The 17,446-nt window shown below is 39.2% G+C and overlaps 2 protein-coding genes across 11 annotated transcripts in view; both read left to right on the top strand.

Annotated features, from left to right (window-relative positions):
* The first annotated feature begins 410 nt into the window (after positions 1–410).
* On the top strand, positions 411–9,652 carry LOC122991843 (sterol 26-hydroxylase, mitochondrial). 2 transcript variants are annotated; one of them, XM_044365267.1, is made up of 11 exons: positions 411–591; positions 793–828; positions 1,314–1,532; positions 2,174–2,355; positions 3,286–3,485; positions 3,659–3,856; positions 5,296–5,459; positions 6,726–6,892; positions 6,976–7,057; positions 7,346–7,546; positions 9,488–9,652. In XM_044365267.1, exons 2-11 carry the CDS (start codon positions 826–828, stop codon positions 9,617–9,619), a joined length of 1,548 nt encoding a protein of 515 aa, XP_044221202.1. In that variant the 5' UTR covers positions 411–591; positions 793–825; the 3' UTR covers positions 9,620–9,652. The 2 variants fall into 2 exon arrangements, with proteins under 2 accessions (XP_044221202.1, XP_044221201.1); XM_044365266.1 differs by lacking the exons at positions 411–591; positions 793–828 and having other exon boundaries at positions 889–1,532.
* A 4,100-nt stretch (positions 9,653–13,752) lies between these two features.
* tns1b (tensin 1b) overlaps positions 13,753–17,446 on the top strand; it is a 174,396-nt gene continuing 170,702 nt past the window's right edge. For all 9 annotated transcript variants that reach the window (XM_044365258.1, XM_044365257.1, XM_044365248.1 and 6 more), the window contains exon 1: positions 13,753–14,110. In XM_044365258.1, the coding sequence (XP_044221193.1) occupies positions 14,024–14,110 (87 nt within the window). In that variant the 5' untranslated portion in view covers positions 13,753–14,023. The remainder of the gene's footprint in view (positions 14,111–17,446) is intronic.

The following is a 17,446-nucleotide window of genomic DNA, read 5'->3' as shown; positions in this document are numbered from 1 at the left end:
CCTTATGTTTTGTGGGAGACTTTTGTTTGTTTTTTGTTTTATTCTCAGAATATGGACACATGTATGTGACTAATGGTAATATACATGTTCATGTGGTGCATGATTGAATGATTTGAGTAGCTTAACATAGGTGGGCATGTTCTCCTCTAATTCTTCAGGAATAATCTTTATGACTGGTATACTTGGTATCAGTGATCTGAGCAGTACTCTACATTTTGGCACATTTATTTTCTCTCCTGTTTGTATGTTGTTGTACCCTATACACTCAAAAAAAAAAGAGAGATTCAAACCCGTCTTAGAGGTGACACATTACTATATTGTTTGCCCAATGAAAATATATTAAATCCAACAAAACCCAAATATGTTTAACAAATGTCGGAGTTGGCCGGTGGTGACTATGGAAGCCTCATTTGAGTTTTCAGCCAACGTCACTAACTATAGTGGTGGGACGCACGTAAACACGTAAACAGTACCGGTCAGCTCAGTGTCCGGTTTGCCGGTGTTGCAACACCACTTATACAAACTCTAGTTAACAGATGCTCCTGAATTCGTCACATACAGCTGTTATCTCATTTGTTGAGCTTCGAAAAGGTAAGCGGTAAAGAAAGTTAGAACCAGACTATGTTGCCCCGGTGAGCTCAAAGTTGAGCGCTACCCCCCCATTTCATTGCACTTTGAAAAGGTGTACTTGCATTATGCTATTATATTATTATTATATCAGTGGCATAATATAGTCTTAAACATGACAATAATTTATTGCAATTATTTCTGGGACAATATATCGTCCAACAGGCCTACGCCCCGTGTCTGCTGTGTCCGGTCTCCATGGTAAGTTGATCTGTGATCAGCTCTGCTAATATCTTATATCTGTTTTGATTCAGTGTATATTTTCTGGAGCTGTTACAATGAAATCTGGGTGTTTGAGAGCTAATGCTGCTTTGTTTATTACCAGGTACATGTAATATAGTATTACCAGGTACATGTAGCAAGAATCTAAACATATAAAGTGCCTAAAACATTTGTGCAGCACTGTCCATGTTATATAAATGTGAGAATACCATTTCCATGCATATTTGTGATGTTATTACTCAGAATTTGCTTTAGTTACCCATCACACTGAATATGGTTTTTCAGATGTACTGGTGCAATGACCCTTTAGTGTGCCTGGTCCTGATTGATCCTTGACTGGTATAGCTGAGCTGGAAGGGTTAAATATTATGTGAGTTGAGCCCCTCCCTGCTCAGCTAGTCTCTGTAACAGGAGCTGTGTGTATTTGCTTTTCTACCCTCACCATGGTTGCATGGCTGTCCCAGAGTGTGATGCAAAGGAATGGCAGCCGACTGCTGTCATGCCCTATGGCCGTGGCTCAGGTCTGCTCCAGGGGGATGGGGAGCACCTCACCTGCCCCGGGGACCCTCTCTGCCTTCCACAACAAGCCTCGGACTGTGGAGGATCTCCCACATACCAGCTTCTCGGAGCTGATTTACAGAATGGTGTTTCAGGGTTTCTACAACCGTTTGCATGAGCTACAGGTACACCAGGCTACAGTGCACTGTATGGTTTCTGGATGACACAAATGTACATGTTCTGTAGGTTCCTGACACAGCAGTGCATGTTTGTTTTGAACTGCATGTAAAATGTTGAATGTTTTCTATATTATGCATTTCAAAAATCCCTGATATAATTAACTTGCTGACAAATTTGATAATTTATTGGAGGAATTACGGGATGTTTTGATTGATTGCATTTCCCCAGAGTGGTAATACATAATGGAGAAGAAAATGTCAGGCTGGTTGGATTACCTTTGTTCCCATAGTAACCCCCAGATAATGACAGAGAGTCTCAGCTAACTCTCACAGAGGAGGAGATTTAACCTCTCTGCAGGACCTACTTTCTGTGAGGTGAACAGCATTCAGGCATGTTCACCTGCGTTATCAGGAACATTGGCTTTAAAAATGTGCACTTTTTGTTTTAATCACACAACACATGACATTTGTTTGATTCGGCAGATTTTTTAAACTTTGTTGAATGAATATTAACATGTTACAGGCCATAATGGAGCAGCTGTTCAAAATATTACATTTCCTCTTCATACCTCATGCATCATGAGATTGCTTGCACATAGGTTTCTCTGTTAACTCATCTCTCTTGAATTCACTCTGGCTGCCATCAGATCTATCAAAAGCAGCTATACGGGCCCATATACAGAGACGGGATGAAGACAGTGTGCCTGAACACTGCAAAGCTGCTGGAGGAACTCATGAGGAATGATGAGAAGTTCCCTTGCCGAGGAGACATGTCTTTTTGGAAAGAGTATCGCGATATGAAAGGATTCGGCTATGGACCTTTCACTGAGTAAGACAAATATAATGTGCACAGCAATGCCACACTTCCATTTTTCTGCAATCATTGTCCCATATTCAAACAAAACCTTGTAAAACCTTGTGATACTTACATAGAAGCTTTCTAGGGCAAAGTCCGGTCATGTGAGTGGGATGGATTGATTGTAACCGGCTGGTTATTAAAGACATTGCTAAGAGACTGGAAGGCTGAAATCGCAATCTCCAACATGGTTGGATTAATGGGTTGGTTTAAGTAAAGTAAAACGGTCTTAATGAAGACTGTGTGATGTGGTTAAAAGTCTCAAAAAGGCTAGTATGTGAGATTATTTTGGCACATATATTTGGCGAATGTTTTCGTCCAGCAGAGAGCACTGATTGGAATTTATTTTTCAACTGTAAAATCAGATTCTTTAATAATCAAATTTAAGGGACACCTATCAAAAATTTTTGTTTTGGCTGACATGTTGTTATTAGATTATTTTGGTCAAGTTACACAATGAGCATTAATTTACTTGGATTTCTAATTCACATTATTTGTCTTTCCAGCCCAAATCCAACCACTTGCTAAAAAAAGTGGTTCAAAACTTGTTTCTAGATGAACAAATGCCAAAGAACACACCTCCCCTCCCCTCCCAAAATGTAGTGTCGAGTTACTTTTTAAGAATAATGACAATGATGGGGAACAAACAAAGATTGTAAAAACAATTGAAGGGAAATACTGTGGATGTGTACAGCAGGAAAAGTGCTTTAACTCCAACTGAAACAATATTCTTCTTTCACATTATTAATCACAATGTGTGGTTAATCTTACAATGGATGCAACTAATCTTTTTTTATGGTCACAAAATTGTTTCCTTTTGCAAACTCACAGGGGAATACGAATCTCACTTCACTTTTTCGGAAACCTAAAATGTAAAATTTAAAAGTGAATTTCTTTTCCCAGGGAGGGAGAGAGGTGGTACAATCTAAGGGTGGTGCTGAACAAGCGCATGCTGCATCCGAAGGATTCAGCCCAGTATGGCAGTACTATCAATGATGTGGTTACAGACTTCACCAAGAGGATCTACTATGTGCGTCAGTGCAGCACGACAGGAGATTTGGTGACCAACTTGGCCAATGAGCTCTATCAGTTCTCACTAGAGGGTAAAATGATGATTGATGATTGACTGATGAGCTAAGTGCTGAAACAAGTGCACTACGTGGGTTTATTTCAATCTTCACTGATTAAAATGAATGGTAAACCTGAAAATCATTCTGTTAATTTGCATTTTAGTTTGTTGTTTTGTTGGTTCTAAACTCTAACCTTCGTCACTCAGGTATTGCTTCCATACTGTTTGAGACGAGGATTGGCTGTCTGGAAAAGGAAATCCCTGCAGGTACGCAGGACTTTATCAACGCCATAGCCCAGATGTTCTCCAACAGCATGGCTGTGATAATGGCGCCCAAGTGGAGCCGCAATCTACTTCCCTACTGGGGACGCTACATCGCCGGGTGGGAGGGTATCTTCAGCTTCGGTGAGTTATAAAGAGAGAGTGAGACATGAAGCTTAGTGACATCTGAGGTGTTAGATAGTTTAAAATTCACAGTGATTTGACTGTTTTCGCTGTGGATCTGCCACTACCACTACGACCACATTTATGAGTAATTAGGATTTGATTACAATGAAGAGAAAAAATGTGACGAAACTGTGGACATAATACACAAATAAGTTATTGAAACTGTACTGTAAGACAACCCTCAGTCCCCCCGAAAAATTACCAATAACCCTCTTTGTGTGTTGGGAAAACATTAACTGAAGATCATTGTACAATATCAGGATCAATGTCAGTATCAGTATAGATAATCCAATTTAGGGGTATGCCCGAATACAAATACATTATTCGGCAAAGCACAAATAGTGGGTTTTATTAAAAAGTCAAATACCAGTTTGCAGGTCAGTTACATCATTATCTCAGTCTCTCTCCTCTGTTCCACTGTGACGTCTATCAGGGGTAAGTCCCAAGGGGACTCTCCATAACCTATTGTTCCCCTTCTCCTTTCCACAAAGTTAGGTTGTAAAAAATAGGCAATAAATACAAAGTACAAAGCAAGAATCACCTTTGGAGTTCTTCCACATGTTACATGGTGTGCTGTCTCTGTGTTATGGGTGAATGAATAGTCAGACGCCTGCCAGCAATGAGTTGATGAGTAAAGTTTTAGTTCAGTAGTCAGCGCAGTCGTCTATGATCTGGGAGACTCCAGTTAAGTAGGTAAGGTAGTTTATTCATGAACACTTACTGTAACACTTTAATTGTCTAAAATTGCCTCTTTTCACTTTTATTCAGATACAAATACAAATAATTTTGCTGTCTCAACAAATACAGATACAAATACAAATACTGGGCTCTCTGCACATCCCTAATCCAGTTTTAGGAACTAGTCCATCAACTGTCCTTTAAAGGGATAGTTCGACATTCTGGGAGAAGTTGGGAGAGTTAGGTGAGAAGATTGATACCACTCTCATATTTGTAAGGCAAATATGAAGCTACTGCCAGCAGTCGATTAGTTTATCTGTATATAACAGCTAATAAAAAAAATACTGTGTCATTTTTACAATTTGATTTTTGTACCAATTAAACAAATGAGATTTGAGGTGTTAATTTGTGGGCTACAGTGGTGCTGGTAGGCGGTTTTTGCTACCTTTGGAAAGAGCTAGGCTAGCTGTTTTCCCAGGTGTCCAGTCTTTATGCTAAGCTAAGCTAAGCTAACTGGCTGCTGGCTGTAGCTTAATAGCCTATTTTGTGTACACATGAGAATCTAATACATCGATTTTCCCTTCCAACTCTCTGTAACAAATCAACAAGTGTATTGCCCCAAATTTCTGTAGAAATTGTTTTAGTTTGTTGTAAGACTATGAGTTATCTTTTGTCCACATGGTTAATACTAAAATGAAACGTCTTTGCACTTATTCTAGCTAAAGAGTTGATTGACAAGAAGATGGAAGTCATTCAGCAGCGCATTGACAACAGCCAGGATGTGGAGGGCGAATATCTTACATACCTCCTTTCAAACACTCAGATGAGCACTAAAGATATATATGGCAGCATCGCTGAGCTTCTGTTAGCTGGAGTGGACACAGTAAGTGTGTACCAATGTCTGCCAATTCCTACAGAAAAAAAGATTTCTGCTTTTGATGCTCACCTTCAGAGCCAAACCAGGGTTTTATGCCACAGTGCTCTTACAAAAAAATAATGTTGGGGTGTTGCGATGGATCTGTGTTGCATTGTGTTTAATCAGTTATTCTGTATCTCCCTGTGTTTCATGTCACTCTCCACTGTGAGCTGTAGAATAAGAAATGCTTCAAGAAATCTTCCCCCAAAACATAAAGGATATGGCTGGCAGTTTTCTATATTTACAAATCTCATGTGCAGAGCCAAACCAACATTGAATTGATCTACTTACAAGTGTTGTGTTTGTATCCAAAGCCTGATATATCTTATTCCTCTGTGCCGTAGACCTCTGTTGTTGTAAAAAACTATTAAAAATCTGTCAGTGAGCCACACCGCTGCCCTGGCTGACATGAGTGAAGAGTTTGGTCACTTTAGTTAGTGTAGAAATGGCTCTAAAGAGTAATTACAGCAATCACATTTGCAGTCTCCAGAGAGTAGTTCTGTGTAAGGCAGACATCACTGAGCATGTGCAGGAACACTCCTCTGTTAACAGTGCTGTTGGGGTGTTGTGAACTCAAGTACAAAGTCTTATTCCTTGTTGCCATAGAGCTACATTGTTGTCCAAAAACTTCTACAAAATTCTACATGGTACATTTCAAATTTCTCAAAGAACTTTAGTACAAAGTCGAGAGGTTGTGATATGTAGCGCCAAAAGCTAGCAAAGCTGTGTAAACAGAACCGCATTCCAAAGTACGCATTGGCGCCTGCCTTACACAGAACTACTCTCCAGAGACTGAAAACGTTATCGCTGTTATCAGTGTTTGGAGACATTTCTAAACAAACTAACATGACTGTAATCTTTGTAATGAAGGAATATGTCACCCTGTGCAACAGTGTGGCTCATGTTTAGCCACAATGTTGTGTTTAAATAATTGAATATTTGTGTTTTTAATATTTTTTGGAGGTCAACGGCACAGAGGAGATCATATATCAGGCTTTGGATACACATAATATGTGAAATTTGTTGACAATAAGAAAAATACAGAAAATCACCAGCCTTATCCTTTAACCACCTTAGATGTGTTATGAAGAGTCAGAATCAGATCTGAAAATGTCTCATGCTATTCTTGGTTTATTAAAAACAGCATTCTGTAAATTTCATCATCAATATATATATATATGCATGTGTGCATCTTTCTGTCTGTTTACTTATTGACATTTCTTTGTTGTCAAGACATCCAATACCCTCACATGGACTTTGCACCTGCTGTCCAAGGACTCTCAAGTCCAGGACAGACTTTATAAAGAAGTGTCCACATCAGTACCAGCAGACAGGATCCCCTCTGCTGAAGAGGTTACTCGCATGCCGTATTTAAGGGCTGTAATCAAGGAAGCTCTGAGGTTAGGACGTTATGTTCTCAGCAACAAGAACAACCAGCCAAACTAAAGTAAACCGAATGAAATGAAAAACTCTTCTTTTCCAGGATGTACCCTGTGGTTCCTATGAATGCAAGGATCATTGCAGGGAAGAATGTTGTTATTGGTGGAATTCAATTCTCAAAGAATGTGGGTCTGCTTTTTTAATTACACTTTTTGTTTGTGTTTTGTGTGTAGTTCATTATACTGCAAAAAGAAAACTGGTAGAAGTTTATAGGTCCAGTATTACTTCTCAGATTATACTTGTATTACTACAATTAATTATAATAATGATATAATATAATGATATTACATGTAAGAGTATTTTCTTCACTACATAAAGAATGAGCTGTAAAAATCACTGCAACATAACAAATATATTAGATTAGGTTTTCCTATTAATTTCAGTATATAATCTCTTGACTGTTGTTTCTTCAGACCCCTTTCACCATTTGTCACTATGCCATCAGTCATGATGAGGAAACATTCCCGGAGCCGTTCAAATTTAAACCTGAGAGATGGCTCCGTGATGGCCAGAAGAGGCCAGAACCCTTCGGCTCCATCCCGTTTGGCTTTGGAGTAAGAAGCTGTGTCGGCCGCCGGATTGCTGAGCTTGAGATGTATATGGTTCTGTTTCGGGTAAGTGACAAGTGGGACAAACTTTTTCAACATCTATTGAATACAGACGATCTGATGTAAACCTGAGGGGGGTCGATGAAGTCAAGATTCAATAAGTCTGTTATCATAACGCAGGTGGTTACACCATACAATGAAATTCTTACTTTGCTCGTCCACCCTTTCGCGCAAAAAAACATTTTTACATTTTAAAATTAAAATCACAAAGTATATAAATTACATATAAGTTACATGTACGGTAGAGTATTGCACAGCACAGCATTGTGCAAAAAAGCAGTGATCCTGATGCTGCAGCAGCAGGTCGTAAAATGCACTATGCGTTATTGTAAATATGGTTACATAACAGTGAAGTGACAGCAGCAGGCAAAATGTATCTGTGTGCATAGGGTTCAAAGTTCAACCAGTCAGAGTGATATGAGGGGGGGGCAGTGTGTGAGGGAGTTATTCATAAGCCTGATGGCCTGTGAATAGAAGCTGTTTACCAGTCTTGTTTTTGAGTCTTGGTTTTCACACTCTTGTAGCATCTGCCTGATGGCAGAAGTGTGAAGAGGCTGTGTTGGTTGTGTGTATTGTCCCCGATGATGTTATGTGCCCTCTTGATGACCCTGGTGTTGTAAATGTCCTGAAGTGAAGGGAGGGCTACTCCTGTGATGGACTGTGCACACGCTGGAGAGCCTTCCTGTCCTGGGCAGTGCAGTTTCCATACCAGACTGTGATGTAACTGGTAAGGACGCTCTTGACTGTACACCCGTAGAAGTTGCTGAGAATTTTGGTCGGCATGCCAAACTTCTTTAGCCTTCTTAGAAAGCACATTTGCTGCTGGGATTTCTTGATCATTCGTCGTGTGTTGTAAGACCAGGTGAAATCCTTGCTGATGTGGGTACCAAGGAATGTAAAGGTTTTCACCCTCTCTACCTCTGTCTCACCTATGTATAGTGGTGTGTGAACCTTTTCCTCCATGGATCAATAGTCATCTCTTTGGTCTTGTTTGCGTTTAGGGAGAGTCTGTCTGTTAGAAAGTTCAGTACCCAGTTACAAAGAGAGGGCGTCAGTCCGAGGGTGAGGAGCTTTTCAGAGAGTTTGTGTGGGATGACCATGTTTAATGCTGAGCTGTAGTTGATTAATAGCATTCATATGTGTCCTTGCCCTCTAAGTGTGTGAGGGCTGTGTGGATGGCGGTGTTTACTGTGTCGTCATGGACCGGTTCTGACGATACGCAAACCGCAGAGGTGTCTGGGATGGTCTTCTTGATGTGGGTCATGACTATCCTCTCAAAACACTTCATCACGATTGGGGTGAGTGCAATGGGACGATAGTCATTTAAGCAGATCACAATGCTTTTCTTTGAGAGGGGCACAATGGTGGTGGACTACAAACACATCAGCCAGCTCTGATGTGCAACCCTGAGTGCACGCCCGGGGATGTTGCCTGGGCCAGCTGCCCTCTGTGGGTTTGTTCTCTTCAGAGCCTTACGTACATCTGCTGATGACACAGTGAGCGATGTGCTCTGTGTGCACTCTGTGGCCAGAATCCATCTCTCTCGGTCAGTATTATGGACCTCGAAGCGAGCGTAGAACTCATTCAGCTCATCTGGCAGTGTGGCTTGGCTGGTTGTAGCTCCTCTGCCGGTAATCTGTGATGAATTGCAGGCCTTGCCTCATGTTGCCGGGAATCTGCGGTGGAGTAGTATCCCTCCAGCTTCAATCTGTACTGTCTCTTGGCCTCTTCGATAGATCTACACAGGTCATATCTGGCCTTTTTGTGGTCCTCAGCGTTGCCTGAGACAAATACAGTGGAGCGAGCGCATAGCGTAGACTGAACTTCAGAATACTCCATGAAAGATAAATAAAGGATTTTGATTTGGTCATTAATTTGCAGCAAATAGGAGACAGCTGTATGGGCACTGACTCATTCAACTCTGTATTTTTCTTTTTTTTTTTTCAGATAATCAGGCTGTTTGAAATCAAACCAGATCCCACAATCGGAGAGGTGAAATGCCTCAACCGCACTGTTCTGATACCAGACAGACCACTAAACATACACTTCGTGGACAGAGGATGTGGAAATGCAGCTTGACGATGTCTGATACATTAAGTGAGACAGACAGAAGCAGGAGGTTGGACATGTTTACTCTTAAGAAATCTAAGTGTAAATATAAAATGCACGTGTTCAAGTTTATGCGTATTTTCTTTTAAAAATGTTATATATATATATATATATATATATATATATATATATATATATTTTTTCTTTGAAACATCCAGTCCTTCCAGATATATATATATATATATATATATATATATATATATATATATATATATATATATATATATATATATATATATATATATATATATATATATATATATTAAAGTAACTTCCCATTCAATATTTTGAAGCAACTATGAAACCACTGAGAGACACAGACAAGACCCTGCAAGACTTTTATGCTTCATGCTTCTGTAACTATGAGATAAGACTTGAGAAAACAGAGTAATAATAATGTGGTTACATCAATTTCCTGGAAACACATTTTTTATGAAATGGTCTTTGTAGTTCAGCATAGTAGGTGAAGCGTCATCATGTGAGTTTTATTACTTGTAATAAAGAGTAAATATATATTTGTTATCAGTATTTTGCTTGCTTTCCACTTGCCTTACATATACAGTAACTAACTTTATTTTAAATCAAACTGGAACTGCATTTCATGTAATAATAATAATAATTATTCACAACTCAGGCAAGAATCTATTGAAAGATTTAAAGCTTTTGAATTCATCGTGTATTCATGTGTGTGTGAACTGAACGTGAAGCAGCCTATTCAATGTGTCACATGTGCAACCATATGGTTTCACTTTCTATAGTACAATAAATATATAAAGTATTTTTTGTATTAATTGCTAAAGTGTACGTTGTTGTAGTTAAATAAAGATGTTGAATGAATTAAATCTGTAATTTGATGCATCTTGAGAGTGATCCCTTCTATTTCTGTATTGTATTTTTACTCCAAATTTGTGAAAGTGAAATTCTGCAACAAGTCCAGTGACATGAATTAGACACAGATTAAATGAGAAAGGCGAGCATTGTTCAGCTGCAGCAAGACCTTGTGGGGAATGTTGTTCACTAGAAACTGAATCCTTCCACTGCTCACTTTGTTTTCTTGTTGTTCCTCAAAACACTTACTCTGTACATTGTAAGTCAGATGGAGGTCAACATTTTACAGACAATGGTGACATGTCTGTAGGCAAAAGTGAATGAGTAAATTATAATATTTAAAAAGCAACATATCACATAGGAGCTGCATGTCACTGCTCACCACTAAAACAATAAAGAAACAATTTACTAAGAGAAATAAGTACAGCTTAACATGTTAAATGCTCGGCCATAACACTGATATCTGGAAGGACTGGATGTTTGGTATATGGACACTTTGACTTGGCAAAGAATGAAAAGCACAGGTGCACCTATTAACTTTAACAATGACTCAGCGTCATTCTGGTGCACCAGGGCCCTGCCGCTGGAATGTTATTAATTGCACCTTTGTTTGGCAAGTTCAAATGTCTACTGTGAGAAAAGTTTATGGACTAAAAACATATCTGATAAGTACTGATAAATGCCAAAATCAAAAAGCCAAAAGAATAACTGAGACCTTTAATAAATATAACCTTTTAATGGTATAATACCACTAAAAATAAAAACCTTGTTGCTGTGGTGATTTTATTTGAGTTGCTTGTCCTTTCTATTTATGTGTATGTGGTTTGTTAAGGCACACTTGAATTGGAATTCAATAAGTTCAAAAGAAATAAAAGAAAGGTCTGTGGCCACTGGATGACAGCTGTAAGCTTCTCACCTCGTCCAGTCTGCTGTCAACCTGCAGGCCAGAATCCAACATTCTGCAAACCCTGGAGTAAGACTGATGACTTTTTTTTTTTTTTTTAAAGAGGTTTATTTTGGGCATTTTGAGTAAGTAAATACAAAATCAAAAACATGTGGCACCTCTCACCCCTAAACACCCACATACGTACAGTCAGGGCAAAAGTAAAAAAAAAAACACCTACACACAAAAAAGTGTAACATATAATATCCATTCATGTTGGAAAGCACCATATCTGCAGCTGCTGCTGCAAGATGTCCATATAAGCTGAAGTTGTTCATAGAAGAGCAGTCCAGACAGACAAAAATCTAACTCGCAGGAGCATCCGTTTGCCTTCTGATGTGGTCTGTGAAGGTACCTCACATTTTTTTACAAATGAGGAGAATGTAACCTCCACATAAAGACGGGAAAGCCATTTCTCAAAATAACCCTTTTAACTACAACTATACCAAACATTAAAGCTGCTAAGGACCTTTCAGAACAATCCATTAAGGTAAGAACACAGCCTGGGATGATTTGTTTTTGCATATGTTATACTAAATCAATGAAATATTTCCTTCCAGAATTTCTGCAGTTTAGGGCAAGATCAAAAAAAAGATGAGACAAAGTTCACTCACTTGATTCACACTTGTCACATAGCTGAGAACGATAGAGAAAAGATGAATATAATGTATAAACTTAAACTGTATAAGCTGCAGTCCCTTGATCCCAAAGCTCATCAGATATGACATGACTGATTTCCACACTCCAGGTCTCCCAAAGATGACTCGACAAAGTGGACAAAAAGATCCACAAAGTGTGATATTAAATGTTTGGAGGTAGTGTAGCTCATGGTATTAATAATATTCACATGTAGTGTTTAATATGCACAGCCCTGTTGAACATACTGGCCCAGAGCCATCGTTAACATTATTAATTACACCTGCGCTTTACTACAAGTCACAATGCCCACTGTGAAAAACACCTGTGATGGTCTCTACCCACTTGTTGTATAGTTATTTACAAATATATTCATAAACATAAACATTAAAGAGTGTTATAAACCAACTAATCTTTGCTGTTTTGTAAAATTGATTTTGTTGTTTTTGTTTGTTCGATGCTTTTAATGTGAAGTGCTTTGTAACTTTACTTACTCACATAATCGGGGAACTTTAAATATGTGTTATATTTCTATCTGTATTAGTCCGGACTGAATGATAAAACATAGAGTAAAGACTCATTGAGCAATGAGGCAACAGTATTTCATGCTTCAATTAAAAACAACAACAAGACAACAATAATGATAATGCTAATAATAATTATAAGACGCACCCTTGTAAAGTTTGATTTATGTACAATAAAACAAACAAACAAAAAAAAGAGGCAAAAATAATTTCAAATACAATATAGAACTTATAATATCCTCAAAATATCCCCATAGAAGTATAATATTGCTTCTGACTTATGACTGCTAGTTCACAAATTAGCCAGCAGGGGGAAGCACCATTGCATGATTAAAACAAAGCAATTGAACTTCATCAGTGCTAAAAGACTCCACAGTGTCATCCTGCAGTGTGCATCAACTGACCTCAGTCCAGCAGCAGAGACTGGAGGTTATTAATGAGCCCAAGACAGACAGATCTCTGCAGACTTTACAGGCCTAATGGACACACTGATGTTAAAAAAAACATGAGAAAGATGTGCTTTTATTTAATGTGTGTGGGACCAAATAATCAAAGTCAGGGATAGTAATACATTATATTCTAGCTGTGTGGTTAGAAATGTTGCACAAATGTAGATTGATAGTCTACAATCAAACCCTTCTGGCTGTAAGTGGCAAACCTCCAAACAAACTGAAAACGCAAATGTAAACGTGTGTGTGTGTGTGTGTGTGTGTGTGTGTGTGTGTGTGTGTGTGTGTGTGTGTGGTCCACGTATTCCTCATGTTGTGGGGACGTAAATCTGATTAGACAGTCATGTTGTAGCAACTCGCCTCCCTCATGGAAACAAAAAGCAAGTTCCTTAAGATAAAATCATTAATTTTAGGTTGAAGATTTGGTTTAAAGTTAAGGTTAGTTTAGGGTTGTGTTAAGGTTAGGGTTAGGTTTAGGGTTAGGCATGTGATGGTCACAGTTAGGGTTAGGGTAAGTCTCCAGGAAATGAATGTAAGTCTATGTAATGTCCCTGAAAGTGTCCATGATCTGATATGTGTGTGTGTGTGTGTGTGTGTGTGTGTGTGTGTGTGTGTGTGAGAGAGAGAGAGAGAGAGAGAGAGAGCGAGAGAGAGAGAGAGAGAGAGAGAGCCTCTATGTGCTGTTTAAGTATTGGCGGCTACCTGTTTGCTCTCCTTAGTCTGCAGTGGGAAGTCACTTCACCTCAGTGTGGCAGCCAGTCGGCGCACGGTTGCGTGAAAAAAAAAAAAAAAACAAAGTGCGTAAAAATTGCGTAAAACTTATTTCAATGCTGGTAACGCAGTGATGCAAGACCGACTGCGCAGATATGTGGTCTGTCTGGGCGGAATAAAATCATAATAACTCTACCTGCTGCTGCGACGTGAGGGACAGGAACCGGGAGGTGAAGTCTTGAATGGGTTAGGACGTGTGTGTGTGCGCTCTGGCTTTGCTCGGATGGGATGCACAGTGAGCTTCATCTGCTGTGAAGAGGACTTTCTGCAAATGCCTGTTTACCAACATGAGGAGGAGAAGAAGAAAAAGGCAAGTGGGCGATCGCGTGCAGACACGAGTGGGCGTCAAAACACGACCTGACAAAAAGGTTTTTGGTGCAGAAAAGGCTGCGTGATTGTTCAGGTTGTTTTCACTGCAGATTGGACAGTTACATGCATGATTTATGACATGATTTAATATATTTATGTCTTCTAAAGTCCTCTAAAACCACATATTAAGAGCAATAACAAGCAAAGTTTAAGTCAGAGTTAGAGCCAGTGGTGAAATAAGTAAGAAACAGCTTGTGCACAACCATCAGTCCAGATATATCTTTGGTTATTACCTGCTTTTACATTATCAAACGCTTATTCGTGTCAGTGAGGTAAACCATTCACTATGACTGCCAAGGGCAACTCTGAGAAGTCCCAAGTTCAGTCATGCTGACACTCTACAACAACAAAGCACAGGGCTCATCCGTAGTAGTGATCTTACCTGTAGTGATGTAATGGAAATCATGAAGTGTTTCTGTCTCTTTAGAGTCTGCTGTTGGGTCTCTATTGAGTTATTAAGATTTGTTTAAGCTGTTAAATATAATAGTGCTTTGCAGCCTGAGGCTCTAATTTCTGCCCTGTGGAATGTGGTCAGTGACCTGAACTGATTTACTTCCTCAAATCCAAAGCGGACCAGTCAGGGTTGATTATAATTAATATGAGTTTATATAAATCTACACACAGCATTGATTTCACACTTCACCTTAGATATAGTTGATATAGAGGCTTTACATCCATGTGTGTGTGTGTGGATAAACAACACTCTCATCAGCACCGGAGCTCCTACTTGTCGAAAAATCAACACTAGAGTATTTATGCCATGTGATGAGAGTTCAGTCTACTCTTGAATATCATTCATGATGCCAGTTTGTGTCTTTAACGAGCGTCTGGTAGGAGGGTTAGTTTGGCGACAAATATTCGGAGTCGATTATGAAGGATTCAGGAGTTGTTTGTTCACTCTCAGAGCTGACTTGGCACTGAGGCGGCTGTTTTTAAAATAAAACTAAAAGCTGTGTTGTAATATTTAAACTCTGGCACGCTGGTGGTTAACAGTGAGAGTTATTCTGCGCCATCCTACTGTGGTAAGTGTGGTTTGAAAACACTGATGATGCACTTTATTTACCTCCAGGGCTGCAACTAACAATTATCTCCCATTACTCATGAATCTGTCTATTACTTTCTCGATTAATCAATTAGTTGTTAGGTCTATAAAATGTCTGAAAATGGTGAAAAATTGTGAAAAAATCACTGTTTTGCTAAGTTTAAGATGCAACCTAACACTTTTGAGGACAAAAAAAAAAAAAAAATCACATCTAAGAAGCTGGAATCAGAGAATTTTGGCATTTTTTTGTACAAAACTTTCTCAAAATGATTAATAGATTATCAAAATAACTGTTAATTAATTTTCTGTTGATGGACTGATAAACTAATCGTTGCAGCTCTAATTACCTCAAAGTTGAAATCTTTATTTGTTAAGTGTTCAGAGCTGCTCACTACATTTATGTGTTTCTTTCTGCAAGATTTAACGTGCATTTCCAGTCCTGATTGCTGTGGTCATTCAGAGTCATAGCGTGGATCACTGAAACAGTACAAACATATTGTCCGCAACAGCAACAGCAACAGCAACAGCACAGAAACATATTTTATAGCAAACAGTCTAACTCTCGTGCTGCTGGGAAGTAACACTATAGAGACACTTTCTAGACACCTCGGATATGCCGAGCCCGTCTGGTGGCACAGACAAACAGCTCGCACCGAGGCGTGTAGGGCTGTGGGCACATGGGGAGCTGTGGGAAATGAATGCCCCGACTCTGCCAGCGGAGTTGTGGTTGGAAGTAATGAAGTGGTGCTAAAGTGTTGAAAATAGTCACTCAAGTGAAGTAGCCAAGTGTCAGTCATGCTGTGTGGAAACAATCAGCATTCACTCACGATTTAAAGGAACATTTTGCAAGAAGCTTTTAAAAATGTGGAGCTGTTTATTGCTGACCTCCAAAGACTGAAGAAAGTAAGTTTATGTTCTCAGAATTTGAATTGGTCAATCGCCAAGTACAATAATGACTTATCTTGAAGACATTGTGGTGTGTAAGAATGCCTCTTAACTTTTGAACTTTTGTGCTTAGTATCTCTGCTTGTCTTTTGTGTATTTACTTTTCCAAATGGTGCGCAAACCTTAGCGTTTTTTTTTTGTTGTTTTTTTTTTTGCATACCGTTTGTTCTTGTTTTCATGCTGATGTTTGTGGTGGCAGGTGTGCTCAGGTGCAGAGAGATTGCTTCCTGTGGTAAACGCTCCCTGTGTACGTCTGATGCTTGTGGTTTCGCGTCCCAGATGAAGAAGAGAGTTTAGCCGCTCCTGTCAGCAGGGAGACCCACGGCGCAGATCTTTTGAAGATCGATAACAATCGGCCAGAAAGTAAAAACCCTCATGTAAAACCAAAGTACACAGCCTAGACTTTGAACCAGATGAGGGGGGTCTTGAATAGGCTTCGGGAAGAATGCGAGCTGTGTTTTTTTGTCTAGGGTTTGTTTTATTATAGCAGTGCATGGGCTGACAGACAGATGACAGAACACAATCCGTGTTTGACTGCAAACATGCATCTGCAATTATGGAGATGATGCGTTATACTGTTGTATGGACGCGGCTTGCACGTTCGAGAATCCTTTTGTTTACAGAAACAAAATCAACGGATTCTACTTGCTTACTTTAAAGTCCCCCTCCACCCAAAAATGTGTTTTTCTTATTGTTATCTGATTGATGTTTTTTTTTTTTTTTTTGCAGAAAATGACTGTGTGGTCCCCATCACTTACATTGAACGTGCATATGAAAGAGATCTTTTACATTTACATGTCTGGAGCCTGCATTTGGTTTTTGGTATGATTTGTCTCTGTTTTCTGTTTCTGACAATCTTTTAAGGCCAGATAACACTGGAATCAACTTAGAGTTTTAGTTGTTTGTGCCAGTGTTACTTTTTCTTTAGAGTGTCTTATAATTAGGGACCAGTGTTGATCTGAGTCTGGTCAAGAAGGGTTTGAGAAGCAGAGGTTAGTCTCAGTAATTGATACAGCAGAGTCTTTTCTTGGATTTGACCGGAATTGGAGGGGGGGGGGCGACTGGAGAACTAGACTCGAATGGTGGTTCAAAACTCTTATCGCTTTCTTCTAAATTGTTTAGTGGGTATCAGCCTAGTTCTGCTGTTTTTGAGCGTTTTTCTGTGTACATATTGAGTGTATCAACACATTTCTGCACATTCTGCTCGGCCAAATAAAAAAAAATTAAACCAGGTTTGATTGTAATTTGGATATTATGTAATTATAATGTAATTGCATTTAGAATTTAGTG

The sequence above is a fragment of the Thunnus albacares genome, chromosome 11 (genome assembly GCF_914725855.1).
Source record: "Thunnus albacares chromosome 11, fThuAlb1.1, whole genome shotgun sequence".
In the NCBI taxonomy this organism is placed as follows: Eukaryota; Metazoa; Chordata; class Actinopteri; order Scombriformes; family Scombridae; genus Thunnus; species Thunnus albacares.
This window is presented reverse-complemented; position numbering and strand designations above follow the sequence as displayed.